At 36.3% G+C, this 22,915-nt stretch overlaps 2 protein-coding genes across 2 annotated transcripts; one reads left to right on the forward strand and one right to left on the reverse strand.

Annotated features, from left to right (window-relative positions):
• The first annotated feature begins 235 nt into the window (after positions 1 to 235).
• On the forward strand, positions 236 to 9,505 carry Lcch3 (Ligand-gated chloride channel homolog 3). The gene is made up of 10 exons (XM_076795791.1): positions 236 to 1,785; positions 2,949 to 3,091; positions 3,540 to 3,646; positions 4,157 to 4,224; positions 4,629 to 4,774; positions 5,611 to 5,768; positions 6,715 to 6,999; positions 7,272 to 7,502; positions 7,876 to 8,123; positions 8,907 to 9,505. Exons 2-10 carry the CDS (start codon positions 3,027 to 3,029, stop codon positions 9,057 to 9,059), a joined length of 1,461 nt encoding a protein of 486 aa, XP_076651906.1. The 5' UTR covers positions 236 to 1,785; positions 2,949 to 3,026; the 3' UTR covers positions 9,060 to 9,505.
• Positions 9,506 to 11,545: 2,040 nt separating this feature from the next.
• Wgn (Tumor necrosis factor receptor superfamily member wengen) lies at positions 11,546 to 21,947 on the reverse strand. The gene is made up of 5 exons (XM_076795793.1): positions 21,645 to 21,947; positions 17,962 to 18,378; positions 17,604 to 17,781; positions 14,446 to 14,574; positions 11,546 to 13,700 (listed from the first exon to the last, which is right to left on the reverse strand). Exons 2-5 carry the CDS (start codon positions 18,373 to 18,375, stop codon positions 13,537 to 13,539), a joined length of 885 nt encoding a protein of 294 aa, XP_076651908.1. The 5' UTR covers positions 18,376 to 18,378; positions 21,645 to 21,947; the 3' UTR covers positions 11,546 to 13,536.
• Positions 21,948 to 22,915: the final 968 nt, after the last annotated feature.

Raw genomic sequence — 22,915 nt, forward strand, 5'->3', positions numbered from 1 at the left:
CGCCAGGGTTAACGACTTTCGACACGTTGGTGTGCGTGTTCCTCGGCCTCGGCGAGGAGGGTGGCAGGCGTTCGATCCCGGCATCGAGATCCAGAGACGGTGACTCTGTGTCAGTAGGTCGGCCCGAGGAACGGGGCTGCACATGCGTGGTCCATTTTGCGGCAGCCTCCGAGGTATGGCGAGCGTGGAGCAGCACGGGCTGACGTTATCGGTGTCTAAACAGAAGCGAAAGATAAATAGGTGAGTGGCACGGATTGGCAGCCTCCGGGAGGGGGTTGGCGGGGGATGGGGATCACACCCCCAAAACGACATGAGTGAAACAGTGACGGAACACCTCGCGAAAGGGAGAGTGCTGGTGGGCAGAACAAGTAACAGTGCTAACCAGTGGAATCACTCGGAATCAATTGTCTTTCTGTTATTGTTTTTCTAACGACCGTTCGATAAACAAGCGATAATGGGGCTGTCTATGCCAGATCAAACGTCGTTGGAGCACGACGCGAGCACAGTGATTTATGACAAGGTTTGAGAACGGATTTAAGAGTGCTAAACGGCGAATCAGAATTGTTTATTAATACATTGAATTGGGGACACGATGACGGAGCAATAATTAGGTATCTGCCTAACTCTGTGTATCGGATGGTACGGAAGCCAGGGCTTCGCAAAAGTGTTAGACAGTAATGGTGACTAGTTTTTCAATCGACATTCGATAAGGAAGCGGAAATGGGGCTGTTAATATAGACCGGGTGATAGAGAACGATTGAACCAGTGGGGAAAGGAGTCTAGATTGGAACCCATTGTCTAAGAACGGAGCAAAAGTGCTGAACAGCGATGGTGACGAGACCAAGTCATTGCTGAATAAAAATTCGATCGAAAAGCAAGCGTATAAGAGTGTCCTTACAAACCTGGCGGTAGAAATCAAAACCACAGTGTGGAAAACAGAATGCTCTAACAAGTACAGAAAGGCAGAGTGTACGATGTAAAAGTGCTACCCAGTGAATTAGTGAATCAACATTCTGTAAGGATACAAAAACGGGGCTGTCCTTATAGACTAATGACAAAAACCAACAAATCCACAATCTCTCTGTTAACTAGGTCCAAATCTTCAACATAGAACGGGAGGAAAATGACCAAACAGTGATGACGACCCATTTCTGATTGAAAACCCGATAAGGGCGCAAAGATGGGGCTGTCCTAACAGATATACAAGCCACCACAGTTTGAATGTTAACGACAGACAGAGTCCGGTCCAGATCCTGTGGGAAGGACGCGAAAGTGCTGAAACAGCTGAAAACCGAATAAAAAAAAAAACTGGAACAACGAAAAACTGTACAGGTGATAGTTTGCTGACCCAGTGGGCAATGGTGCCAGAGTCCCAGGCGATCTTTGTCAGCGAAACTTAAGGGTTTATGGGGTGGAAGCAAGCAAAGACTACGGGGAGTGTTTCCAACGAAGGTTTGTGGTCGAATGTAGCCTGAGAGAGGAAAAAGGACGTTAGGAAGAGTGATAATCAAAGGTGTAGGGTGGGGGTGGGCGAGGGTGGGTGGTGCGCAGCATCCGAGTGTCGGAGATATCCTAGACCACGTCGACGTTGATAGTGCTCGTGGAGGGACCTGTCCGATCGGTAGTGAATCGCGAGCCCTTGTCAGGGCGCCAGGTACTACCCTTTAGGCTTCGAGATGTCCTTCGAAGGACGCTCAGACCTACACTCTCCCTTTTGTACGAACCACTGCTAACGTCTGATTCGGTTGTTACGATGGCTCCTTTGTTCGGGGAGATCGAAGATAGGTGAGATCGTTGTCTTTTGTAGTAAATGCTATCCCGGGGCTTGCTTTTTGTGTTCCTTCCGCGAGCTATGGATCAGCAGCTTTTGTGGGGACGTATTGGGTCGGAACGAAAGTTCGCAGCGTTTCTAAATTGAAATTTTTAAATAAAATATTAGATGATATTCGTTCCTAGGTTTACTCAATAACGCGATAAGCTACCTCAATAGCAAAAAGTAATAGAACAAAATGGGGAAATATGTTATCGAATAAATCTATGAATCTGAATTTTATTGTTGAATTTTAACTTAAAAACACTACGAGCTTTCGTTCCAAACCAATAATAATTTCTGCGATTTTTGAGGTAACTGATCATGCTGTTGAGTAAACCTATGAACAAATATCTTAATTTTAGCTTTGGATTTTAATTTAAAAACGCTACGAACTTCCGTTCCAACCCAATATAATAGATAGTTTGAATGATGATGCGAGCACTAGGTTCTTGGATGATCTTCTATTACCTACCGGTAGTTGTTTAATCATTTTTCGACATTTATGGCTTATAGTTGAAAATATATTATGCAATTTGTGTATAATAATCATTTCTTTTGGGACTATTATTCAAAACAATATTTTTTAGTTGCTATTAGACATAGCACTGTCATTTGAAATACTGCCAATCGATTTCCGGTAGGTAAATCGCAAAATTAATATTTTATGGTATCCTTGATAGTAGGTATTGCTCTTTTTAGTGAATAATTCATATTTATAATCTGATGCTGATACCATTACATGCACAGACCAGCTTTTGCCATTTTCTGTGTGAAAAATTTAAAAAACATAATCAAATGTTATGTAGTCATACTCGCATATTTTTTTCTGTTATCTTCTGTTTGATTATAAAGGATTGTAATGCCAAATTATTCAACTCGAAATGACGAGCAAAGTAGATCGATGATCTCCGGTCTGTATGCAAATGAAAGAACACGCAAAGGGAAATGTAGATTCAGGAAAAGTAGATGAGGGGTTAGGTCGGGGTCAGTATAAATTTTTCAGGGAAGTTGGGTGTAAACTATCTATGATTGGATATGAAAAATGTTTGCTTCTATCGGGTTGCAAATGAAAAATTGGGGGGTCCATTTGTAATAAAGGTCAAGGACAAAAATCGGGTCGGTTCTCTGGTTACAGTATCTGGCGGCTCGATGACGAGGTGCAAGAACCGAACGAGATGACGTCCTCTTTTACCCGCTGACGTGATTTCCGAAAATGATGAACTGGTCGAGGCTGCAGCAGGTCGTCTTACTGCTGCAGACGATCTACCTGGTTACCTGGTAATCAGTCATTGATAACTCAATATACGCCATTAATTTAATCTCATGTGAAATATTCACTCAATTTCATTTAAAGGAAAATATTAATTTAAACTAATTTTTAGATATCTAATTTAATATAACCTAATGTAAGGTGTTTAAATTTTAAAAATTAAAAAAAAATTAATTTTTTTAATGCAATGTAAAATATTCGTTCAATAGAATTCAATTCAATTTAGTGTAAAATGTTCATCTAATTAAATTTAACGTGAGGTATTAATTGTATTTTATTTAATTTATATGTATGATTCACTATTCTAATTTTGGCAGTTACTTTCAGTACATCTAATGTTTCTATATGCATGTATGTTTACTAATACTGAAAAGAAATGATTTACTATCGAATATAGTATGTTAAAGGTTCGGTTTTTAATTGTTAGTAATTAGTGGAATTTTAAAAATATTCCAGGGCCAGTTACGACAACACAGGGGTGTCTGACAGGTTGGAAAACGTGACGCAGACTATATCGCGGATTCTCGATGGCTATGACATTCGATTGAGACCAAATTTCGGTGGTACGTCACTGAAACACATAAATACTATTAATTATGACTATGGCGAACGTATATTTTTTATTTTTAATATAGGAATTTATTTCTCACGTAAACATTTCTAATTTATAAGTACAGAATTAAATTTTGCAAAAGACATTTAAGTCGTTTAGAAAAGAAAATTAATGGTAAAAATTTGGTATATTTAAAAAGTTTTTTTCAATGTTCTTTTTTTGCTGCCATTTTTAAAAGAACGTTGACTTTGAACCAAGATATTAATAATCGAACGTTGAAACAGTGGAGGACTGAGAGATTGATGTCAAGAAATTTAATAGCGCGGCTACGAACTTTTTACAGGCCAGTGATCATGCCGAACATCCAATCCGCTTAACGATACTGTATAATTTCTCTAATCTCAGTCGATTCTTCGACCTACATTACAAAACCGAATTGCCATTAATCTGTTTGCATTATTATTTGAGAAGATTAAAAAATCCGTATTAAATAATGTTGACTTTGTTTTTATTATTTTAGGGGAACCCCTGCTGGTGGGCATGGATCTTACTATAGCCAGTTTCGACGCCATCTCAGAAGTTAACATGGTGAATTATACATATTTATTATCTTATTCAATCAAGCCTCAAGAAAACCAAAGATTTTATCGAATTGTCTTTCTGTTTTGATTTTAACTCTTGTATTTCATTAACCACATTTTATATTGTTATTTATATTTTTTGTAATTATATTTACTATAATAATAATATCAACTATTTTTTAATTAAAATAAAACTAATACTAAAAGTTTGATACAATTCCAAAATGCTTTCAAATTAAAATTAAATTAATATAATGCTACAATTTAATAACAAATTTTATGTTTATTATAAGTCACATTGAAAATAACTGAATAATAACTGAACTTTTTCTATTATCACTTCATTATGTTACTTTCGAGCATTTTGTATTTTTTCATGGAGGCTTTATGTACTTTATTCTTTTTTAACAGGACTATACCATAACAATGTACCTAAATCAATATTGGAAGGACGAACGACTAGCATTTTCACAGGAGGAAGAGGTCCTCACCCTCAGTGGAGATTTTGCAGAGAAAATTTGGGTTCCAGACACATTTTTCGCTAATGACAAAAACAGGTTTGTACCTTAAAAATTTGTAAAATACTTCAAATCAATTTATTAAAGTTCCGAACGGTTTTTATAGTTATATTCAAACACTTGAATTTTAAATATAACTTCCGGACAATCCGGGTTTATGCATTATTTAAATTATGACATCAAATCTAGAGAGTTCTTTTTACAAAAATTCGTTAAATTTTTACATTTTTTAGCTTCTCCTAATTTTTAGAAACACTCGTATAGATTTTTCTTAGTATTTTATATCTTTTAAAAATTTTACTATTTTCTAGCTTTCTTTAATTTTCATAGAAATCACATAATTTATTGTTAACATTGTTTAGCTTTCAAAAACATTACAATGTCTTCTAATTTTCAGACATAGATCTCACACCTACGTTTCGTTACTTTTTTTAGCTTCTGCTAATTTTTATAAAAGCTCATACCAAGTTTTGTTAACATTTTCTAGCTCAAGAAAATTTTTTAAATTATCTAATTTGTCCAAACATTCATATGGATTTTCGTTAACATGTTTTACCTCGTTAATAGTACAAGTTCACTTTAAAATTCTGACCTTTGTAAACACTCGTGTACATTTTTTAACATGTTATAGATTTTTTCATTTTCATAAAAACTCACGACAGTTTTTGTATTAGAAAAGTACAAACACATCGCTATTTTTTCATTGACTAATTACATGTAACAGACAAATTAACGACTATACGAATTGTTACGAAATTCAGTTCCCCCGTTCGTAATATTTGAATTTGGCGCGCGCGGGCTTTCGATTTCAACCAGACATCTACACGTGAGGTGTGAAAAGGCTGAGAAAGAAAATGTTTTCGGTTTGTTCGCAGTTTCTTGCACGACGTGACCGAGCGTAATAAACTCGTCCGACTGTCCGGCGACGGATCTGTCACTTATGGCATGAGATTTACGACGACCCTGGCCTGCATGATGGATCTGCACTACTATCCGCTCGATTCGCAGAACTGCACCGTAGAGATCGAGAGCTGTACGATCGATACTTCCTCTCTAGTGGCTTCCACTTGAATTTTTATTTCCCGTTTCTTCCCTGAACAATTTTTCTTTTGAAAATAGGCCATTTTTCAGGAACTCTTTCGATTTGACTTATCACATTGAATTATATTTCATCAGTTTCATCGATGAATTTTGAAATGCTTAATATTCTTATTGTTCATAAATGTATGTACATATGTACACATGAAAACTATTAATCCAATCGAGTTAATTCTTTTTTCATCTTAATTCAAAAGCCTTATCATAGTAATATATTGATATTGAAAAATTCGTTTTGTAACCTTGAAAATTGTAACCAAATATTTATTTACAGATTTTGTAATTTCTTTTACTATACTTACCAAAACGAGTTGCCGTTATAAATTTTTACCTGAAAAATTATTAGTTCAATCGATTTAATAACTTTATTATGAGGAAAGTTTACCTTACACGCCGTTTTCCATTCCTAGATCAAGTTCGAAACTCAAAACCACGATAAAATCCAAATTATACTCCACTGTACACGACAGGGTGTTTCTTGAGGTCATTTGGAGTAACCTTTTCCTTCACCAAAATTTTCTTCGCGGCTTTGTTAAGAAGTTATTAACGAGAAACGCGGACCAATCAGAGCGCGGCTACAGCAGAGCGTGGCGTCGGCGTTGGCCGAGCCAGAATCCGTCTATTGTAGCCACGCACTGATTGGTCCGCGTTTTCCGTTAGTAACTCCTTAACAAAACCGCGCAGAACATTTTCGCAAACGAAAAATTTACTTCAAATGACCTTGTGCATCGTCCCTTTCAAGGAAGTTCAACATTTTTGACAGAGAGAACACAGTGCATACACTATTAAAGTCCAAGTCCATTTCCCAAATGTTCTAAATAAAAGTAGAATAACAAAATATTACTTCAACGGAAATTGAAAAGCAAATTTCGTTTTGTTAGATGGATACACGGTTCTGGACGTAGTGATGTACTGGAAAGAGACTCCAGTGCGTGGGGTCGAGGAGGCAGAGCTGCCACAATTCACTATAATCGGGTACGAGACGAATGATCGTAAAGAGAGACTGGCCACCGGTATATATCAAAGACTTTCGTTGAGCTTCAAGCTTCAGAGGAACATCGGCTACTTCGTTTTCCAGACCTACTTGCCCAGTATCCTAATCGTGATGCTGAGCTGGGTGAGCTTCTGGATCAACCACGAGGCCACCAGTGCCAGAGTAGCCCTCGGTAAACAATTCAAACTTATTTCCATCGACACACTAAAGTCAGGGTTTACTTCGTATAAACCCTTTAACAATATCTACAAGAATTATATTTATATATTTTTCTAAAAATTTTACTTTTTTAAGTTTCATAAAAATTATTTTGGATGAAACTTATTTCACCAGCATATTCGTCACATGTTTCTGATTGAAATGATACCAGATTACAATACTACATGATTGTAGTCGCAAAAATAGCAATAAAACTCTGATTTACCAATTTCGGTAATTTGGCAGGCATAACGACGGTACTCACGATGACTACAATCTCGACAGGCGTGCGTAGCTCACTGCCACGTATCAGCTACGTAAAAGCAATCGACATTTATCTAGTAATGTGCTTCGTCTTCGTGTTCGCGGCTTTACTAGAATATGCGGCTGTGAATTACACGTATTGGGGCGCCAGAGCCAAAAAGAAGACGAAAAAGAAAGAGACCGACGAGAAGAAAGTCATCACTTCTAAAGCAGGTGAACCATCACCTACCTATCACAAATTAGCGAAACTCACTGCATTCGTTCATCGTTACTGATGTTTCGTAATCGTTCGAAACAAATTTTTAACGTATAACCCAGTAAACAATTTGCTATGGATTTGCCACCAAAATTTGTCTACAAATTCCGATCCATCTGTTTCCGCATTTGGCTAGGAATTTGCCGACAAGTTTTGGTGCCAAATTCATACAAAATGGGGACCAAATTCTGCTCCAAGCAGGGTTCGGTACCAAATGGACAAGCCTTTTGCTGGCAAAGTGCGATACAAGCATTGCGCAAGATTTGCTCGGAACAGAATTTGGCTAACTGGGAAGTTCAACCCTTTTCGAAAAGCAAAATAATTTTACAGGAAGCAAAACAAGCTCTCCGTTCCCTGGATCCACCGAAGCGGACATAATCGAGCTTCAGGATCTCCGAATGTCCCCTTTACCGAGCATAAGAAACAGTGGCGGTTCTACTCCCGGAACCGGAAGAGAACACGATCCGGTCAAGTTTCCTCCCAGCTTCCGCATTTCCAGAGTCGCGGCCTACAACACTCACGGAAAGAACATTGGCCTCAGATACAGGGGACCTCATAAGGGGCATCATAAGCCCAAGGTAAACTGAAATTTCAAATCATCGCTTGAGAATCACAATCACACCGTCCAACCTCCATTTGCAATTTGCGTTAACGTCAGAGCTATTGGACCACACAAAATGGCGTATGTCATTCTCTATTCTCTATTTTACACCGTGCGATTCTCTATTTTACAATTATTGAGATTGTAGAGATATCTTTGGGGGTACTTACAGAATACGTTCATTAATTTATACGTATTCTGTAAAAAAAGAAGTGCAATGATAAATATGCCTTGATAAATGTGGTCCCGTTATTTTTAGTCACTTTTAGTACTCGGCTGTGAAAATAGTAAATTAACTCGTTCGCGCCTTTGTTCTGTAAATGAAACAGTATCCCCTGTAGGTAAAGTAGTATTCCCTGTCGATAAAGTAGTGTGCCCTGTAGATAAATTAGATTAATCTATAGATCGAACAGAATACTCTATAGACTGTCATATACTTATACATACATAAATTTGTAAACAATAATCTGTTACTATCATAACGTTCTTTCCACCAGAAAGATGCATAACAATTGCACAATTTTATTTCAAAACCCGTAAATACGATCAATTTCATTCTTTTTTCATCCGAGTCAGTAAGGTTTGGCTCATCTTAAAAGTGTATTCTTTAAATACAAAAATTATGTTCCTAACACTCATATTCAAGAATTTTGTAATCTGTAAATACAGTAGAATTCTCGAAAACTAATTTCCAACTAAACTAACATATCTTTTGGCACGGTGTAAAAAATTGGGGAAAATAAAGGAATGACTGTTTCAGGTTTTGCACGCTTTGCGAAGAGGAGCGTCCGTGTTGCGAGTGTCGATGCCGAAAATCAAGGACGTCAACATCATCGACAAGTATTCGAGAATCATATTCCCGGTCAGCTTTATGCTGTTCAACGCGATCTACTGGGTGTTCTACTTTCTCTGAACGAAGTCATCGACGAAAGAATCAAATGGACCAATTGTTAATGGAGAATTTACACGTCGATCCGAATCGAGTTTCCTAGAGATTCGAGCTAGGATTCGAATGAAATTATATCGAGGTTCATTCTCGACCGAAGGGAGCAGGTATCGAAAGTACTGAATCGAAAGCTGCCAATATTTATCGACGAGGAGATATTTTCGAGGACGCATCGATCCGAACTCGTGACGCAACAATACTTTTAAAGACACGTTCCTAAATCGATGGCTCGCCAATCTGAACGATCAATCGACCCTGTTTAAAGGATTGCCCCGAAAAAATCAACAATTACACCAACCCCCACGAAACTAACAGAACACCAACAGAATAATTCACATCGCTTGTTTGAAATTAATTATAATTTAACAAACGTTTCTTTTCTTATGGATCACTGTGCGTCTCCTGAGCAGTGTCGCCAGATCAAGACTTGTTCCCCCACTCTAATTTCCCCTTCTACCGCGCTATTCCCCACGTTTCCGCCGTGACCCGGTCACGTGATGCGTTTCATCTGTGTTGCGCATACTCCGGTACCGGCAGAGGGAGAGGGTAACTTTTTCCCCTCGATTCGTGCTCCCTCCCCTCATCTGGCGACACTGCTCCTGAGTAACAGTGGAAATATTTGTTATTTCTGGTCGTATACGAAAAAACTGTTTGGGACAAAGTTGCTCTATTTTAAATGACGATGAAAGCTCGATTTAACTAGACTTTCGAAAACCCCCATGCTCGAAATTCGCAGAAATTTTGCAAATAGCTTCATTTTGCATAGAAATAATGTTTACGAGGCAAAAATGACAACGGCCGAAGTGAAAAGTCTATTAAAAAATTTGTTATGCCATTATCGGTAACGTAGGAAGTGACACTCGAATAATGAAAAATTTTGTTTCGTGTCGCCAAAAGTGTTCTTTTCAGACGATTCAGGGCATCGGGAATTTTTCGGAAGCAAAGCCCTCGTTTTCTTCAGATTTGAAGGTGATCAATAATTTTTTTTTGTAAAAAACCGAATTTAATCGGACGCAATAGTTGACGTCATTGAGCCGAGACAATATTGATTGCCTTGAAATTTCGTGGAATATTTTGAATTGTTTTTCTCGGACAAACTCGGTCGACATAGTGAAATTCAGACACTTAGGGTCATCATACGACATATTTTCGAGAGTGAAAGCGGACCGAGTCCATTCTTCCTTCTAATGAAAGTGTAAAAGCTCTAAGGAAACAATCAAATATATATTTACATAGACGAATCTAACATAATTCTTGAACAATAACGAACGAACGAGCATAACTTGCATCTTTTTCGTTGACGAGGCTTTTTTTAGAGGCGATCTACATCGTTGGAACAGTTTCTACGTGATTTTTTACGAATTTCTAAGATTTTCATAGTTTCTCGACACACTTGTCATGAAAGAAAAATTTTTCGAGACGCTGCACTTCGAAATAGATCAATTTAATTGACGATTCCAACCGATTGTAAATATTAATGTAATTATTTTTCTTTTTGTCTTTGTTTTTTCAAGTAACAAACCAGTAACGTCAGACATTGTTGTTTCTGACATTTTCGTAATTTTTAAAGATAGAGGATAACATTCGACGAAAGCATTGAAATTTTAGAAACATATATCACACGATTAGAGTAGTTTTCAATTACAAATTCTAACCGTCATTACCGTAGCGAATTTGAACTTCGTTTGCAATCTCCAAGCCTTAATAACTAATTGTTAAGTTTTTTATTAATTAATTGATTGAATTGCGTAATTAATATGTATAATATATATTATATCGATTAAATAATTAATTAATATGGATAATATATAATTGATTAATTTAATATAGGATATATATTATATCAATAAATTTGGTTGTTTTGTATCGAAAGACAAATTAAATTTTGATGAAAAATACTGATTTTGTTAATCGAAGAAAATCGATGCGACGAAAACCATACCACGCGCCATGTTATAGTGATATTTTCGAATACGAGATAAGACAGGTACCGTAGCGATAAAAGAAGACGAAAAAAAAACAATAAAACAGTATTTTCGGTATCGTTAGACCAAGCTTAACGACGGACGACGTGTGAGCTAGGCATACTGTTCGCTAATTACTTCCTTTATCATTTAAAATTTATTTCAGTGGAAAGATGGAAAGATATCCAGACTTTTTAATATTAATTTGTATAAAAAACGGAAAATGGGCAACAATGAACTCTTTAACATTGAAATTAATTTTTCCTCTGTAAAATTATCAGTATTAATATTAAAACTAAAAAAAAATTAAAAAACGTACCAAGTTTATCTATTATAATTAATTTTTGCAAGATAGCGGGGGGTCTATCTCACACCTCGTTCGCAGTTCAAGAACACGTTCGAGCTTTAGAATTAAATAACAGAAGCAACAAAAGGAAAAGGAACGACGAAAGTGCGAGTTCGCGTGAATGAGAATATTTTTCTGAGAGATTGCGTGTTGTTACGTTAATTATTTTAATATAAACCATAAACTGTACCTCTAAGGCAATTAAATCTAGCGATTTAAACAATCAAACGTCTTCTCATTTAACTCGTCGATCGATTGTAATATTGGCATTAATTTATTCGGCACGTTCTACATTACAATACAAAAGAAAATGGCAGTTTCTAAAACTAGACGGAAGAAATAAATAATAATAATCGATTGGCTGGGTCGGACACGTCGCTCGATTTTTCAGTCGAGCTGCGGGACCCCATAGGCTTCATTGTTTTCCTTACTCTCATGCACTTACGTAATAAAAAAAAAGCAATTATACAGAATGAAATAATTAAATGGAAAATATATTTCTGCGGTTTTTTAGAAATTAGGCCAACAATGTCTTTGTCATGAAGTGCATGATGGTAGTCATTTTATAATTTTTGAGTCATCAAAAGATTTAAAGAGCCCTATACCCAGTACACCATGGACGCTCTGTTTCTTCTTCTTTAATTTGCATCAGTTTGTTTAGATCACCATGTATATTAAGTTTGTTATTGTATGTAAAGATAAATACAATGACTCATTTTTTAATATTATGAGGTCACCCAAAAAATTTAGGATGTCCCACTAACAGTCATCCTCGAAAAATCTAATTTTTTGGACCACCCTGTATATTAAATTGATTATCGTATGAAAAGATAAATGCAATGGTTCATGGAATTTCGAAGTCGAGATGACGGTGAGTCGTTTTTTAAACGCTTTAAAACACAATGGACAATTAGGTTCGTTCATTTGCAATTGCCTCACTCTGTATAAGTCATGAAATCAGTAAAAAATAATACAAAATATCGCACGTACGTTTATCGATAATAGTTTTGTACCTTTCGGCGTTTCGTTTCTATAATATTGATGCTCGAGGAACAATGCATTCATGAAAGTATAATTCGTAATTTAAACAATTTGTTTCTTCTAGCGTTCTAGCTGCTACGTGTACAAGGTGTTCGGCAAAAGTTCGGTGAATATTCAAGATGTGATTCGTCAGTCTGTATGCATGAAAAAAGATCTTATAAGAGTTGCAACTTCTACAAGTTATCTTATAAGATAACTTTTGTTACAAGAAAATAAGATTTTCTTTTTATATTATCCTGAAGAATCATCTCTTTAAATATTCTCCCTGCTGTTACCGAAAACCCTGTACAATGAAAATGATATTTCCTTTATTAATTTAGTCATTTCAATTTGTTCCCTCATTTTAGATAATCCTAGTATTGATAATACAGTTTTCCCCCACCCGCCAATGGCACTCCACCTTTTCCCTGACCATGTGACGTTCTTAACAAGTTCTTAAGGCTGCCAACCAATAGAAAATATTGACTAAATATTCTATTACGTCATAGCGTCTCACCCTTTCACCAAGTTTTTCTTAATAATCTTAATGAGTTCAACACAACACAACAGTACTTTTAAATTCTTCAAATACTTTCACAGTTTCTCACTTTCTCTGCTCAATTTGATTATAAGTGAATAAAATCCGCAGTCTAATAACTATTAATTTAAGCGTCTGATGACTTCATTCTTTTTAATATAAAAAATCTAGAATCATTTTAGATGATCGTAGTGTCATACTGAAATATAGAGTTTCCCTCGTTTGCGTCCTGTTCCGATTACTTTCTGCTCTTATTATTCCCCACCGCTTGTGGTCAACCAATGGTATTTTTCAGTCTCTTTGACCACGCCTTCTAGTCCCACGTGGCGAGCCTCTAGCCCCTCCCACTATCTCTCATAGCGTCTCGCTCTGTCCCCGCCAATCGCGCGACGCTAAGCAGAGAGAACTGTAATTGTCAAAAAATTTAGTCCACAGTAATTCTGCAACCCGATGCAATGAATACGTTCGTCCCTCGCCGCAGTCATAAATAGAATTATAAATACAAATAATCGCCGGTTGAATTTGCAATTCGACGCCCTCTTAGAGAAGGCGATTAGGTCGATCAGTCCCGTTGTATCATTGCTCGCCCGGATTCTTCTTCTGGCTCAACATTGTCTCAATGTTGCGATGAATCCTGGCGATCTGAAGGGTCTTGCCCTTTCTAGGCTGTCCCTCCTCTATGTAGAGGTTCCCGCTGACTTCCGGCCAGCTGACCATCACGGGCGCTTCCCTCTTCCGGTCTGAAAAAAAATAACAGGAGCATCGGAATTAGGGTACGACGCACAGTGGGACAGAAACGCGATAGCAAATTTATTCTATGTATGTAGTATCAGTGTAAACAAAAGTATTAGTTATCGAAAGTCAGGCTGGAACTTTGTTGATATAAATATCTAATACGATATGCAATTAAAAGAAGTTTCTCTCCTTTTTAAATATAGATATTCAAAAATATTAAAATGTTTAAATGTTTAAATTTAAAAATTTAAACTACCAAATTGATTCAGACGATCACTTTGAATTTTACCATTTCGATCAGATGTTCGAATTCAGCAAGCCAAGAAAAATGAGAATACCAATTTTTAGAAAAATCTTACGACATTTACGTATTGTTGCCAGCTGTTTGCGATTCTGTCCCACTGTGCGACGTGTAAACGTAAAAATTATGTTTTTCAATGAACCAGTCTTTTCTCAATGCATTGATACGTGGATCGTGCAATTTTCTATGAATTTTGACTAAGCCACTTATGATTAAAAGTCATTAATCAATATATATTTTAGTTTAATTAAGAAGCACTATACCACTTTGACATGAATGTACTTTTAAATTTTTCTGTCTGACTGTATTTTTATTAAACGCAATGTTTATTAATTTAAAGATTAAGTTATATTGTTTGGCATTTTTGAGAGGTTGAAGGTTTGCTAAAATGATGGGAAATTTGATAAAAATTGGATAGAGGAATTCTTGAAGGAGAAGTGCTTTTTCACCTAAGAGCTTCTCCAAATATTGACACCTCCTCTCGGGATCAGCGGCGTGCACAGGTGTGCTGGCAACCAGTTCGGCTAGTTCTGCCTTCACCAATAAATTCAGTCGCGCCGAGATCTCTTCTAGACCCACTGCAAACCAAGATAAAATCTCTTTGTCAGTTCTGGGACAAAAGAATTTTCTTTTAGGTACACACATAAATCTTAATTACCGACATAATGCATTCCTTGCACAACATTCTGAATAACTAACTGCAAATACATGCAAATACATGCTATTACTGTACAATTTATTTTAAAAACGACTTTGAACATTTTTAAATTAATCTTGATCGATAATATTAAACGACTGTAAATTCTAAATCAGTTATCCTTACATAAAATAATAGAAAAATGACATCTATAGGCTGTGTGAGATTTAAAAAATTTGTCTGTATGAATATTAAAGGTAAATGAAAATAAATATTTTAGTAAAACAGATATTTCAAGCTTGTATGAAATAGAAATGATTTAAAAAATGTTTGAAATAACCATTACATAAATAACTTCAAAAATGTTGTTTAAATAGTTATTGTTTAATATTATTTCTGAAACTTTGTATTATTACTTTTAAAAAACCATTAGTTTGAAGTAGGTAAATGGCAGAAAAAGCTAGAAAAGGGTAAAATGCATTTTATAAACAATATTGTATAATTTTATGAACGATAATCTCTGTTTGTTGCAGAAGGGCTCAGAATTGGTTATTTTTTATTGTCAATTTGGCTCCGGAGCGTGGAACGATGGTGTCTACGACCTATCGAGGGTCGAATGCGAGTTGAACAGCTATGGAATGCGGTTCTGCTTTCTCAAGGCCCCATGAGATGAATCTAGCGATAGCCTCGCTCCAGTCTGAAGCTTAGCTTTCTTCTCGTTCCCTGTTACAGAAGAAAATCCACCGAACGACAGCACTTTCCGTTGCCCCCAAAAAAATATTTATACTATTCTTCAATTACTGTTCTCCGTCCCCATCATTTTATTAATAAAAATTATTTATTTTTATACTCGACTATCACATTACTAAAATTGTTGTAAGTGTTCAACACATTTTAAACTCCGTTTTTAATTTATTCCTTACTTGTAAAATAAAAGAAAATATACTGATTCAATAAAATAGTTACTTTAGACTGTTGTTTATCGTCGTATTTACTACTCTACAATGGTGACAAAACGACATTTTTCTCAAGGTCATATACTGCGAAGTTTCAGGGTCATTGATATTTGTTTTTAGCAATATACATTTTGAATATACTTAATACATTACGTATTTTCTATTATATATTTCAGTGTAAATATTAAGTATATTAAATACATTCAAAATATATTTCGTTTAAAATAAGCATCAACGACCTTGAGATTTTGAAAAGCATTTCCCATATTTCATAGGTAGTAGACGGATTTCTTTTTCAGATAAATTTTGGTTAGATTTGGGTAAGTTTTTAAAACAATAATAAATGTATCGTTGTCCACAAAAAGTTACTGGCTAAAAATCATTAAGTAACGAAATATTTTCATTGACTTTATTTTACTTTATAAAAGTTCATTTCGAAATGTATTTTTCTAAATAAGAGTCAATGTCATGATTTTCTTCAAATAAAAGATCGTCTTTTCGCTAGTAACATTGCCGTAAATATTGTGTTTGACGATAAAGCAACAAGTTCAGGTATTTGTTTCATGTTTGCATTGTCGTGAGTTTGAATAAACAATTTTTGAAATAGGAAGATGCCGTTGTCGGACTGTAGTAGACCGATAATAAAAGGAGTTATGCGTGGATAGGAATACAGGGGAGGTTGACGAATGGTTCTCAGCGGTGGCTGACAGCCATTGGCAGTGGGATCAGGTAATGGGCCCTAACAGGAGTCCCCTTTAGTAAGCATGGCCAGCGGTGAAACGGTACCGAATGCGCGATCATTCGCTTGTATTACCAATCCGTTAGTGGGCACGCCGACAATGCCTTTTCATTTTAGCCGGGACATCAAGTAAATACAATTTCGCGTTCTCTTAATCCGACCTTTTTCCCAGATTTTTCCCCTAGGAAATCAAAAACCTTTTGCTGACACACGGCAATTCGGAACGCATTTCTTCTCACTGTCTATCGAAACGGAGCACGGCGTGGAGCATTTTAATATTGTTAAATAATTTTTTAGTCCACCTCCCGTATTTTTAAATACATCTTTTCTCCACTATTTTAAAGAATGGTTGGTCACCATGAATATTTCGCTTGTTTCTCAAGGCGGATGAATTCATGACAAGAACATAAATTTTCTCAAGGTAACCTTGTGATCGAAATCTCAAGGTCATTGATGTTTATTTTTCAAATCAGAACTCATACTTCTCATATCGTGATGTAATCACCGAGGTCGAGTGTTATCGACCTATAATGACATAACTTTCACGTGACCTTGAGTAGCAAAGATCATTTCAAATGGTCACCAAGGTCACGGAAACGTCATAATATTATTGGTCGTTGGATTGCTCTCAACATCAGCCCTCGCATTACGATGATAAAACTATACACTGCCGTTAAAATATAACCGCTAACTAAAACATAACCGCTTGTCTTTTATTTTCATATCGGGCATTATTTTGAGACGGTTCGCCGCTTACAGAAAATTACGCACTTGTGGATTACGATGAACAAGTTTCGAGAAGTGTGGGAAATAGTTTAACGAATCAATTGAATGGACGGATAAACAAACGATAGGGGACTGCGAGCACAAAGAAAACACGGAACGGGGCATCGCGAAAGAAACGAGAAGCATCGAAACCCGAGACGTCATATCCGGGCGTGATAGATCGAACCAAGGTGAGCAGAGGTCGTGAGCGGCCCTCTAATGAAGAAAATCCGCCTCGCATTTTAAAGGACTGCGCGTATCCCCCTCCACGATCGACTTATCGATCCCACGGGATCGGATTTCGCGAAATCGCAGAACGCACTGGCTCCTCTTTCGTCGTTCGCTTCTACGGAAAGGAGCCGATGGGAAAATCGCGGGAAATGATTAAGAAAACATTTATTCCCGCCATCAGATTCTTCGCAATTGTGTTGTACGGATGACTCTTAATTCTCGCCCACTCTCAGGATGTTAATACGTTGATAAGATCGGTCAATAATTGTATTTACTTACCGGCCTCGAAATTCTTCTTCATGCGACGCCACTGCCTCGTGTAGACCAAAGCCGAGCATCCTGCGACCAAGAAGAATAAGATGCACGCGCAGACTGCAAGGATCAACGCTGCAGTTTGCCAATCCCATAGGATCCTCTCTGCGGAAGATGATTTTCGCGCGAGAGATTCACCGGTCCTCTGCATCAAACGAAAAAGAATATTTACTGCTTCTTGTGTTATTAAATAAATTGTTTCGATTTTATGGGAATTGGTGAGGCCCTCGGAGCGTTAAAAATCCTGTTAACATACGTCTACACTTCGGTAGCAAGAGGGTCAGCCGATCGGAATTCAACTATTTCCAAGATGGCCGCCAATTACCTGGCGAGCTGTGTCCACCTCGAGGCTTTTCTCGAGATTAATTAGGTCTCCGGGCTGTTTCCGGACCTGTTGCGGGTCCAGGTCTGGAAATCGCCGTGGCATGTTCGAAGTGATAACCTCGGGCCTGTGTTGGCCCGTTTCCGGTTGCTTCCTCGACTCGAGGAAGGCCAAGTAGATCTCGAGGGCCGAAAACGGGCCGCAAATCGCATCCTTGTAGATGGCGCACGGGGTTAGCGTGAACTCAGGGGCGCATTTGGTGCAGGGCCAACAGGTGCCCCGCTTAGACGACCAGAATTCGAGACCCGGCTTGCAAACCGGATGTCCGGGGGAGGACGTAGAGCTGCCAGTTTTGTGGAGACCGACCAGTATCAGCAACACGGTCGGCAGGTAAACCCGGTTGGGCCCCGGTGGCATCACCTGAAACAGTTTTCCACCTCGGTTAATTGACTCACACGTTTAACCCTTTGCACCCCCACCTCGAATGTGACACGACTTTTTCCCATTGCCAGTTTAAATCTGCATCACAGTGGTGGACAAAAGTATTCGTGCACCCTTTCAAAAAGAATAACTTTTTTAAGATTAAACCAAAGGAACTCGAGTCTTTCTTGAGATGTTAACAGGATTAGTTCACTGGATAATGTGCCGAAAAATTATTGAATAATTAATAATAAATAATACAATAAAATAAATAACATTTTCGTAACTGACCTGCACAACTTTTAAAAAGAACAACTTAGCGATATTAAAAAAAGCAGACGGTTTTTGTATTAAAATGGGCCCGGTTAGAGATTGTCATAAAATTGTTTTTGTTGAAATTACAACAGCGTAAACATCGACAATGGGGCATCTAAGCTTTTCGCGTACACGAGCACATGCGCTGGCTCGAATGAATGATGCCTCGAGAGTTCGGTGTGCCAGTGTCGAACGTATGGTTCGTTCATTGAGAAATCATGCGAGTCACTCTACCATTCAAATGAACAGCTGTCTCGGTTCGCCTTTTACGAAATGCTGTCGCAATGCAATTTACAATACGCAAAAGGCTAGCTACGAAATGCGATTGCGAGACCATTGCATTTATTCGACAGCCTTAATCACGGGCTCCCAAACTACAATAATTAATTCGTCATTAGTGCTGCATTATATACGTTTTATGCTTCACAGATCGAAGATTTTTAATTTTAGAATCGTCATGGATTTAATATAATTTTAATGCCCCTTTAATATTTTACATTACATTTTTTATACCTCTTCAATGTTTAATTTCAGAATTTGTAATATCGACTAAAAAGCAGATTTTTAATTTTAGAATCGTCATGGATCTAACATAATTTTAATACCCCTTTAATATTTTACTTTACATTTTTAATACCTCTTCAATGTTTAATTTCAGAATTTGTAATATCGACTAAAAATAATCTATTTTCTACTAAAATTAATTATTTCGCTAATACTTAAATAAGTCACAGAATATTTTCATTTTAATGAATGAATTCATTCTACGAAGTTAATCGAAATTTTCGTTTCGGGATTCGCTTAAAATGCGTGTCTGCATATATGAATAAATCCCTTTTCCAGTCGCGCGATTCTCCGAAACGATCAAGCGTATAAAGCAGTCATTTAACTGGCAAAAACCGAGCAGACCGTTTCCACTTCCGGTTCGCTCGCGATGTAATTACATCCGTAGTCGTACCGTGCGCGTACACCTTCACGAATGCGCGTACGCACGCGCATTACAATGGCAGCAACGTGAGTCAATTGACCGCGATTCGCTCGTGATTCCACTGTAACATTTTCCAAAACCCGAAGTCTTCCCCTTTAATTAACTTATTCGTCGATCTGAACTTCTATTTCATCCTACAATTTTATCTAATCTACCGCAATACAAATTCCCTCCATTTAAATGGAACCGAATGCAAACGAAAGTAACCTAAATGTAGCTCATTTACGAGTTTTCTACGGGTAAATAATGCATGATTTCAATAATGCAAATATAGGGGAAATCTGGAGGAAATCGTTGGAAATTAAAATTATGTCACTAAAATGGAAAGCTTGATGTCTACGCCTATGCCGGTGGTTTCCCCGCGCTTTTTAAAATTTTGCTGCACTTGCTTGTAAGAGTGTACGCGCAATACGCTATATACACGTAGCATAATCATTGAAATACTTGCCCAGTTTCTCGCAATTTTTGTAACAATATAAGCTTGAATGAAGAAATTTATTTAATTATTTCTAATGGAATTTAATAATAAAAAATAATTTAATAATTATAAAGTAAAAATGTTAAACCGGTCATCTGACCGGTGGCGGTACAGTTAATGCGAAACGAACAACAAACGAACAATAAATTATCTATAATAAATTTTTCTATAAACAAAATTTTCTAAAATTTTCTAATTTTATGATACGTCCACTGTAAGAATGTAAATTGTTCTAAATATGTTCAAAACTTTTTGAAATATTTAAAAAAAGTTATTAATAAATCTGTATCAGAACAATGTATAGTGAAGAGCTTTGCATTCCAGAACGAATAGAAATTGTTTCGTTACCGTACTCGCACACATTCCATTGTAGAGGCCATTAACGCGTTATCATACTATCCCATTCATAAGTCTCATTAGGATTCCGTGCGCTCACTGTGTCACCGAATACTTAAAAGTCAACCAAAGTCATTTCGTTATATTTTAGGTGTTATCTCGAACGTGCTTTAAATTAACATTCGTCGTCACTTTTCCATTCGTAAACGTATCATCTTGTTGCATCCCTATTTATCTTAAGTTAATTGTTAACAAACAAAAAAAATTTCACTTGTAAATTAGGACGAAATTAGTAAATGAAAAGCACTGACTGGTTTCGTTTTCATTGAAACAGTCCTTTACCATTAAAAACAGATTTAACACAATGTGTTCAATTGAATATAATATTAATTATTATATTTATTCTATTAGTTTAAAATTATCATAATTAATTTAGGTGTAATATATATTTTGAAATAACGAATAACTTATTAGCACTACGGTGAACCAAGTCATGCTGTTTATTTTATAGTAATGTTTAATTAATTTAGAACAAAATGACTTTAGTGGACTATCTACACAAATCTTTATGACGTATGATCATAAATAAACTTACTATTACTTTAGTTGCATTTTTAAATAAAAATATAATTAAACAATCATGCAATTTATTTTGTAGTAATATTTTGTAAAATCTGTATAGCGATTATGTCATTTATAAAAATATGTATTATCTATGGTTAAATAACGTCGGTGAAAATATTTTATTAACCATGGCAACCAGTTGGTCACCTTATGTCTACCATGCTATTTATTAATAATGCTAATAAACAACTAATTGTCGAAACTCACTATAACACTTGTTACCCGTAAGAACTATTATCAACACTTCAAATTACTTGTAAACTTTGTTAATCGAATTTGTAAACCGACCGGTCTTTTTGTGAGTTTACAAACTCGCAGTAAACACTGTACTGACAGTGTCACGTTCAACCGGTCAAATCATTGTCAAAGCAAAAGAAATCAAAGTTGGTATACAAAATAGTATAAAAATTCGATCGAAATAAAGATATGCAATACAAGACAGTAAACAGTTGAATACACGAAATATTATTAAAATAATATATTGAATGACTTATTTATTATACGTACGAATGTAAATATACGTACGCTGTCTTCGATAAACTCAGACGTGTCATGGCGCAATCCTATCGATGTATCCAAAATCGATCACCGGGCCGAGTAGCAAAAAATGATCTCGAACTGGCGAAAACTTGTGATCTCCCATTCGAGCGAAATCGAGTCCGTTTGATCGAGGAACGTAAAACAGATCGATTCTCCGGATCGAAATCGACAGAATTGTTCGTTCGGCGAGTAAAAAAGAATTAGAAAAAAAAAAATAGAGAGCGAACCGGAATTTCGAAAAATCTCCACGCGAAAGCGAATACGTCTGCACCGTGCGCTGACTGCAATACAACTGGCTAGACTGGTTATTCTAATTTCCGCCCACGATCTTGAACAGAGAAGTTCTTGAGCAACAGAGAGGCATAGATTAGAAAGAGACAAGAAAAGAAACGACAGGATGAAGGAAGACAAAAGATGACAGAGGGAGCCACACGGTGGAATGAAAAAAAGGTAGTGATGGGTTCGAACGCCGCTACCTGCTGCAGATAACATTGTCCAACGAATTTGAATCATAATATTAAATTACAATTTTTTGCGTTTCGATACCTAATTGGCAACCTCTCATAAATTTGAAAGAAATCGCATTCTCAATACTGGGAGTTTTTGTAGTATAACCGTAAACATTATACGAATGTTTTTCGTGTAGAATAATTCTGTAGACTCATCTCAATACTCTAATATTTCTTTGATAAGATTATAAAGTAATTGTAAAGTCATTGTAAAGACTTAAACATGTTTAAAAAAAGTTTAAAGGGAGCGAAGCAATTGTAACGTAACAATGTGCTAGACAATTGGTTTTTTCAAAAATTTTATGAATATATTCAACTGCGAGCAGCATTATTAGAAAAATACCATTATAATCTGTAGGGCTTACAGAATCATTCCACCTAAGAAACATTCACATAGTTTTCACAATTAAAGCAGGAAAAATGTTTAAAGTTTGTACTTTGACTAGTCAAAGGAAAAGCTTTTCCCTTCAATTAAATTCCTTAAAAACTAATAATAGTGCAAAAATAAATTGACTTCCAATATTGCGTTCAATAAATCAAGATATATAATAATTGATTGTTGTACTAAGTTTACAATAAACACGGTGCGTCAAAATATAATTATGATAATAACTGTATCGCATAATTCAATCCTTATTTGTATTAAAAATGACTAAAGATAGACAAAATTAAGAATGTTATATACCAGAGAGGAAATCTCCTCTCTGTATGTACTTTATCTTTAGTGTGCAGATATTAGTTCAGTAA

The sequence above is a fragment of the Halictus rubicundus genome, chromosome 11 (genome assembly GCF_050948215.1).
Source record: "Halictus rubicundus isolate RS-2024b chromosome 11, iyHalRubi1_principal, whole genome shotgun sequence".
Lineage (NCBI taxonomy): Eukaryota > Metazoa > Arthropoda > Insecta > Hymenoptera > Halictidae > Halictus > Halictus rubicundus.